Source organism: Bactrocera dorsalis, chromosome 4 (assembly GCF_023373825.1).
Source record: "Bactrocera dorsalis isolate Fly_Bdor chromosome 4, ASM2337382v1, whole genome shotgun sequence".
NCBI lineage: Eukaryota > Metazoa > Arthropoda > Insecta > Diptera > Tephritidae > Bactrocera > Bactrocera dorsalis.
This window is the reverse complement of record NC_064306.1, coordinates 12209835-12218093: the sequence shown is the minus strand read 5'-3', so window position 1 is coordinate 12218093 and position 8259 is coordinate 12209835. Positions and strand designations below refer to the sequence as shown.

Genomic DNA, 8259 nt, shown 5'->3' with positions numbered 1-8259 from the left:
TTAGCTTAATGTCTGCAACCTGGGTCTGGAAAACACTGCAATAGTCAGAAATTCTGAAGCTGCTGATGATAGAGAGCTCCTTTCCGTAAAGAAGATCAATGCCCCTCTCCTACAAATACTTCTTCCCTCCCACAACCATCGCCGGTATACGGGTAGAGAAGCAGCCTCCAGCGTTCGGTTAGGCGACTCCATGATCCAAGTGATTCGATATAAGGTCAAAGTGGGTAAGGATTTCGTAGTCTTATAGCAACTTTCACATCCATACACCTTCAGACGATGTCTACGGGCAATATGTGATAGATGGCGTTAAGTGCCATGGTTGGAGTGGACCTTAGTGCAGCACACATGCTGATGAGCATTGCTCGTTGAATGCTCTCGAGTTTCTTTGCTGGCCTTTGCTAGAACCCTCCACCACATAAAGACTTCATAGAACATAATGGGCTTGACAATGGTGTCGTAAAGCCAGAGGACCATTTTCGGTGAGAAACCTCATATTTTGCGAATGGCTCGTCTACATCAGTACACGGTAACCAATGCCTTTTTTGCTCTCTCTTCGATATTCGGCTTCCATGAAAGCTTCCTATCCGGCCAGGAGATGATGGGGCATAAAGGCCGCCATTTACCGTTACTCAGTAAGCGCCAACTAGAAGGCGACCTGCACTACATCACGACCAGTTGCTAAATGCTAGAGGAATTAATTTTAGCAACCCACATCTTTCACATCACCAGTTCTATGTCGTTTGTTCTAGTGCCAAAATACCAATAGAATTAATTATACATATCAATACAAATCAATATTCATATATAGTAATAATAATTTTTTTAGATAACACACATAAGTTTTTGCTTTTTATTTAATTCTTGTGCTGTGGTACTAGATTTCTACAAAAATCGCGTTCTTGAGCAAAGTGTTATCTCTGAGCTCTCAGAAATTTGTAATTTTGCAACAATCTTCAAGCTTGAAACAAAACTATTCACATGTTCATGCAGTACCTTCCTCTGATTCTGATACATCAGTTGTTGCAGCCATGCCGCTATCCCTTTGCGATGAACCGCCATTTTCTGAAGACCTATCTGACACGTTTACATACTTATTTACAAGTTTTTGTCTAGTTTCGGAGCAGTTTTCACAGGATGTTACAATCACAACGTTGCCATCCTGATTATGATAAACTTGATCTCCTCTTTCTTGCATACTGTCTTCAAGAGGCTTTCCACTAATGTTTGGAATTATGCTGGCAAAGAGTAGAACTGGAACCAAAGAATTCAGAAAAAGTATCTATTAGAAGTGTAGTGGTAATGTCCTTTGACGCCTGTTTTGTGACGAGAAATAGGTCTACATGAGTACTAATGACTTTCTGGGAAATCAACTTTGTTGTAGAGAGTTCTAAACATGAAAGTTCTTGCAAATTTTTTCTCTCTATTTTACTTCGGGGAAACCGGAACACAATTTAAGTGTTTTATCTTTAAGCACTCATCTGTCCTATCAGTCGCCTTTTCAGGTAATAATTCATAACAGTAAATAATTTTACTCACCAGCTATAGTCAGGGACAAAAATATTGATCTTCTTCTTAGCATCTTGTTTCGCAAAAATTGTAGAATTGTCGGATCTCTAATTTTGACAAGTTGTTGGTCTTACGAACTCAACGGGTAGAATATTATATCGTATATATTTCAGATGGTTCTAAAGCTGTGTATCTCCGTACAATTTTAACAATACCAATTCATAACCGATCTGCGTCTATTTTAAGCAAGAAAAGTTCGTATAGCGAACATAATTTTAGCTACTGTTTCCTACGTACATACCTATCTCCCTACCAGTGGCGTAGCTAGGTAACCAAGGGGCCTGGGCAAATTAAAAGGCCCTACTGCTACGTAAACTGATTAGGTTTTTTTCAAATAGAAATATGAAATATACAAATGTCGAAGTCGAGTTTGGCCCATATTATTTCTTAAACAATTCTTACTATTTTTAATTTGCAAAATGACCTTTCAGCTGCTGCAGAAGGGACAGGAATTGTAAAGAACAATAACAATGCTGTAAATACTTCCGGTAGGTCGCATTTTGGCACTCCATATTTGCTCATTATCTGCTTACATAATCGTTGAACAGTCCATGCTTGAGTTAGTTTAGGTAAAACTATGTGTTAAATATAAATAAATTGAAGTGAAAACCTAGGCCCTTTTATATCTGAATATTTCATTTGGAATTCGTCCCACTTCTGTCATAAAATTGCTTTATCAACATATAATAAAAATGTTGGTGTTAGAACATCGAATATATGATACTGCATTCATACCAATAAAACGGGTATCTAATTGAGTTAATTACTGTGTCTAGTACATTATTTTTATTGAACATTTTAAATACATTTTTCTAGTTTTGAAAATCGCTGATCAACAGCTAATTCATCAAAATATTTTTAGACCCTGAAAAGAGTATATTAAGTTTGTAACACCCAAAAGGAAACGTCATAGACCCTATAAAGTACATATACAAGTTAAAAAACGTTTTGTTGTTTTTATTAAAAAAATATATTCTGGGAGCTATGCTACTTTATTGTATTCTGTGTAAGAACTGAATTTTGCAATTATTTCGCTTAACTCTAAACCTACGTTTGCCGCTGCAAAGGGTTGGAGTTTGCTGACGCTGCGCTTCCCATAGGTTGCCACTACACGTGTCGCAGTCTCAGCGAATTAGTGGTGTCATATTATTTTACTTTGTATCCTATAATATTAATGCATCATATGATACTTTTGAATATATGGCTTGCTAACTTATATATATATAAATGAATCAGTATGTCGAGCTTAGTTATATCCACTTGCGAGGCAAAAAACGCGTTTTTTTTTGTGAATTTTTTCCAAAGAGGCATTTTATTTTATACATTAATGAAAAAATGTACTTAAACAGAATTTAATGTACTTTACAAATCAGCGGTTTTATTTAAAAAAATATTGGATTTCCTAGATCCTGTAGATGATCTGCGGAGAGACGTCCAAAAAAAGGTGCTTGCTTGGGCGGTGAGCAAGATATCTCTGGTCCAAATTATCTGAAAACCAAAAACCAAAAATATTTAAGTTTTGTGATAAATAAATACAGGTAATGATCGAAGGTCTAGTCAAAATTTTGATTTTTGACAAAATGGCGACGGTTCAAAAAAAATTCAGTTTTTCATGAAAATTTTTCACTTCAAAGTGGCTTAAAAAATCGAATTATTGTCCAAATTTTTATTCCTTCGATCATTACCTGAAAAATATATCTCAATAGGTCGTGTGAAAATTTCAAACCGATCGGTTTAGCGGTTTTGGAGAAATTTTTTCATCGACCCTGAAAACACGGTTTTGAGATAAACGCGTTTAAAGTTTCGGGAACGATTTACACTAAATAACGCTGGGAACGTTCTTAGTAATACGCTTATATCTCCGACACTAATTGTCGGATCGATTTGAAATTTTCAGAGAATATTCTTGAATATATGTACATTCAAAAAATGAAAAAAAAAAATCGATTTTTTGAAAATTACAAGTGGATATAACCCCTTAAGATATCGTTTTGAAATTTTGCAAATATTTTTTTCTTTTCTCTGCGCATTTGTCAGATATCGGACCATTATAATACATATATAGCTGCCATACAAACTAAGCGATCGGAATTAAGTTCTTGTATGGAATCTAGCACCTCCTGGTGGCACCATCAATATGTCGACTAGTGCTTTAGAATCTGATATCTTTATCGATTGTCCAGTGAGACAATTCATGACATTTCATCGATTGGAAGTGCGTTTTCAGTGTCAGTTTCGAACAAAGAGCCAACATTAAATTTTGTTTAAAACATGTTAAACTTTTACCGAAACATTTCAATTGATAAAAAAATTGTATGGCAATGATTGCCTATACCGTAGCAGAGTGCACCATTGCTTTCAACGTTTTCAAAGTGATCGTAAAGACAAAAATGACGATCAACATGTGGGCCAATCAAAATCCGTGATCACCGGAAATTCCATCGAAACTGTGCGTGAATTCATCAAAAATCAACCGGAATCATCTTTGAAATTCATGGAAATGGAATTGAACATCTCCAAAGCATCGATTTATCGCATTTTGGCCAAACATTTGGGCTTACGAAAGGTGTTTGCTCCGCACAAATTGACTGACGACCAAAAATTGCTCAGAGTCCAACATTCGAAGGACGATTATTTGACCAAAAATCAAATTTTAACCATTAACCACTCCCCGTATTCACCTGATATGGCACCGTGCGACTTCTTCCTTTTCGGAAAAATGCATTTGCCCATGAAAGGAAAGCGTTATGCAGACATAGAGGCCATTCAAAGGGCTTGCACCGGCATACTGGCGGCCACACTGTGTATTGAAGCAGAGTGAGACTATTTTGAATAAAATAAATTGAATTAGCAAAAAAAAACATTTTTTCTGTTTTTTTTTGTTTTAAAGTCCTTTTTACTTTGGAACGCACCTTGTGTACCAATAAATGATCAGCGCGACGAGCTGAGTCCATTAAGAGGTTATATCAACTTATAATTTTGAAAACATAGATTTTTTTGTCCATTTTTTAATGTTATAGATTCTAGAATATTGCCTGTAAATTTCAAAGCAATCCAGTAAATTGTTTCGGAGTAATGAACGTATTTGTAGAGACATATCCGAGCGTTTGAAAGTAGGCGGAACCGTAACGGTAATAACAGCCAAAACTTTAAACGCGTTTTTCTCGAAACGATGTTTTCAAAGTCGGTGAGAAATATTTTTCCGAAACGGCTTGTGCGATTGACTTGAAATTTTCACTGGGTCTTCTTAGATATTTTTGTCAAGTAATGATCGAAAAAATAAATAAAAAATAAAGATTTTCTTTTTGTTGGGAAGCCGCCCTTTTTTGTCTATAATCAACATTTTGGCTATTGATCTATCCTAAAAGTAATACTTTTGATTTTTTTATTACAGTTAATTTGGATCAGGGATATCTTCACACCTTTTTGTGGAGGACTTTCCAATATTTTTATTAATAAAATATGAATTCTTAGCATACTTACGTTAAATTCGCTAATGTTCATATATTTTATGTATGTACATATTCAATAAAAATCTTCTACAGAAAAAAATTAACAAAAAAAACATTTTTCTTTCAAGTGGAAATTATCCCTTAAGGCTTTACAGGTTACGGGTTTCAAAAATCGAATTTTTTATTGGCTTATTAAATTTTACGACATCTAAAGAATATTTCCTCTATTTTCCAGTTGATCCGAGTAATAGTTTCCGATATACTGCTTGTTTGTCAGAACCGATATCGTACAACTATAATATGTATTATAGCTGCCATACCAACTGACCGATCAAATCAAGATAAGATTAATTTTCACTTTTTTATTATAAAAAATCATATGTGAAAGGTATTGTAGCTTCGGCGCAACTGAAGTTAATGTCTTTTCTTTTTTTTCAACATAAGGTTTGACCAGTTGAGGAGGCTTAATTATGTTCAATCATCAAACGAAGTAGTTAAGCTTATTAAATATATGTATGTAATTTGCTTAGTAACATAATAAGCGCTTTCTGAATAACTTCTCTTTAAATAAAGTATTATCGCAATTCAACAAAATTGAGGATTGAATCAAAGCATTATTAGATAATAAAAGATATAATAATAAATACACATCTACACATCTTTGAATAATACATTCAGCTTTTCTCCATCATTGCTTAATATTTTGAGTCACTTTTACTTATACTCCAAATATCGTATATATAACTTAAATCACCAGAACTGCTGTAAGTCCAACTAGATACACTAGATACACTAGAAACACTTTCCACGGAAGATGCTGAAAAGCTTTCAACTGATCTTGAAAATGGCTCATCAAAAAACTGTTTTGTCATAATTTCAATATTTTTCCGGTGCATACTATTCTCCGCTTGCGTAGAATCTCCATTTCCTCTATAGTTATTTATCACATGCTTAACTGTGTCATTATTTCCTTCTGCAGAAAACTTTCCATCATTTGTCTTTGAGAACAATTGTTCTGCACTCGCATCTCCTTCAAAAGGCTTTCCACTAATTCTTAGTATACTGCTGGCAAGTAGTAAAACTGTAAGGAAAAATTAGAAATAAATTGTAATAAATTGTTTCCATCCTGATTATGATAAACTTGATCTCCTCTTTCTTGCATACTGTCTTCAAGAGGATTTCCACTAATGTTTGGAATTATGCTGGCAAAGAGTAGAACTGGAACCAAAGAATTCAGAAAATGAATCTATTAGAAGTGTAGTGGTAATGTCCTTTGACGCCTGTTTTGTGCCTAGTGACCCCTAAGACGAGAAATAGGTCTACATGAGTACTAATGACTTGTTGGGAAATCAACTTTGTTGTAGAGAGTTCTAAACATGAAAGTTCTTGTAAATTTTTTCTCTCTATTTTACTTCGGGGAAACCAGAACACAAATCAAGTGTTACATTCTTTTCAGGTAATAGTTCACAACAGTAAATAATTTTACTCACCAGCTATAGTCAGGGACAAAAATATCGATCTTCTTCTTAGCATCTTGTTTCGCAAAAGTTGTAGAATTGTCGGGTCTCTAATTTTGACAAGTTGTTGGTCTTACGAACTCAACGGGTAGAATATTATGCCGTGTATATTTCAGATGGTTCTAAAGCTGTGTGTCTCCGTACAATTTTAACAATACCAATTCACAACCGATCTGCGTCTATTTTAAGCAAGAAAAGTTCGTATAGCGAACATAATTTTAGCTACTGTTTCCTACGTACATATCTGTCTCCCTACCAGTGGCGTAGCTAGGTAACCAAGGGCCCTGGGCCAAATTAAAAATGTGGCCCCACTGCTATGTAAACTGATTAGGGCTTCTCAAATAGAAATATAAAATATACAAACACTTTGAAAATGCCAACCGATTTGAGCTTTTTCTTAAAAAAAAAAGTATCAATGATTTCGTTTAAATGCAGGCTTCATGAGGTTTTGTTTTCAATTGCTTTTAGCGATAACTGACGGAGTCGAGTTTGGCCCATATTATTTCTTAAATAATTTTTTACTATTTTTAATTTATTAAATGACCTTTCAGCTACTGCAGAAGGTACAGGATTTGTAAAGAACAATAACATTGCTGTAAATACTTCCGTTAGGTCGCATTCTAGCACTCCATATTTGCTCATTATTTGCTTACATAATTGTTGAACAGTCCATGTTTGAGTTAATTGCGGTAAAACTAGGTGGTAAATATAAATAAATTGAAGTGAAAATCTAGGCCCTTTTATAACTGAATATTTTCTTTGGAATTCGTCACACTTTTGTCATAAAATTGCTTTATCAATATGTAATAAAAATGTTGGTGTTAGAGCATCGAATGTATGAAGCTGCATTCATACCAATAAAACGGGTATCTAATTGAGTTAATTACTGTGTCTAGTACATTATTATTATTGAAAATTTTAAATACATTTTCCCAGTTTGCTGACCGCTGATCAACAGCTAATTCATCAAAATGTTTTTTCAACTTTTCTTTGCCTTTACGAAGTTTTATTGCAGATATCGTAACGACCCTACTGAACCATGTACTCGTAGTCGGATTAAGTCTTTTAAGAGTAGTGTCCGATTCGTCAGTGAATTTTGACAGCAGATCCCAATGTTTGATGCTGTTTCCGAAAAAGTTATACAATTTTTGTAACGTTGTGAAAAAAATCAGAATTTCCACACAACTTCTAAAAGCATCATTTATCACCATATTTAGTGGCACAATGTACGTACTATACGTTTGGCTGGATATCCTTAATATGTTTTTGTACATACTTATAGACACACTGGCTGTATGATAGCCTTGCCTAAGCTAAATTTGTAACACCACACTCAAGGAAGCGTCGGAGACCCTATAGAGTATATACATAAATGATCAGTATGTTGAGCTAAGTCGATTTGGCCATGTCCGTCTGTCTGTCTGTCCGTCTGTATATATACGAACTAGTCCCTCAGTTTTTAAGATATCGTTTTGAAATTTTGCAAACGTCATTTTCTCTTCAAGAAGCTGCTCATTTGTCGGAACTGCCGATATCGGACCACTATAACATATAGCTGCTATACAAACTGAACGATCGGAATCAAGTTCTTGTATGGAAAACTTTTGCATTTGACAATGTATCTTCACAAAATTCGGTATAGATTATTTTCTAAGGCAACAATGTAATCTCCGAAGAAATTTTTCAGATCGGCTTACTATAACATATAGCTTCCATACAAACTG

At 34.6% G+C, this 8259-nt stretch overlaps 1 protein-coding gene and 1 long non-coding RNA gene across 5 annotated transcripts in view; both read right to left on the bottom strand.

Moving 5' to 3' along the window:
* Positions 1 to 1752, bottom strand: part of LOC125778200 (uncharacterized) — a 38418-nt gene extending 36666 nt beyond the window's left edge. Inside the window, exons 1-2 of the long non-coding RNA XR_007422571.1 lie at positions 1537 to 1752; positions 994 to 1251 (exon numbers count right to left, since the gene is read on the bottom strand). This is a non-coding gene — a long non-coding RNA (uncharacterized LOC125778200). The remainder of the gene's footprint in view (positions 1 to 993; positions 1252 to 1536) is intronic.
* A 3608-nt stretch (positions 1753 to 5360) lies between these two features.
* LOC125775312 (uncharacterized) lies at positions 5361 to 6649 on the bottom strand. 4 transcript variants are annotated; one of them, XR_007422569.1, is made up of 3 exons: positions 6509 to 6649; positions 6183 to 6319; positions 5361 to 6099 (listed from the first exon to the last, which is right to left on the bottom strand). XR_007422569.1 is itself a non-coding variant. In XM_049454793.1 (3 exons), exons 1-3 carry the CDS (start codon positions 6549 to 6551, stop codon positions 5714 to 5716), a joined length of 483 nt encoding a protein of 160 aa, XP_049310750.1. In that variant the 5' UTR covers positions 6552 to 6636; the 3' UTR covers positions 5361 to 5713. The 4 variants fall into 4 exon arrangements, 1 of the variants encoding a protein (XP_049310750.1); XM_049454793.1 differs by having other exon boundaries at positions 6183 to 6236; positions 6509 to 6636; XR_007422568.1 differs by having other exon boundaries at positions 5361 to 6319.
* Between the last annotated feature and the right edge of the window lie 1610 nt (positions 6650 to 8259).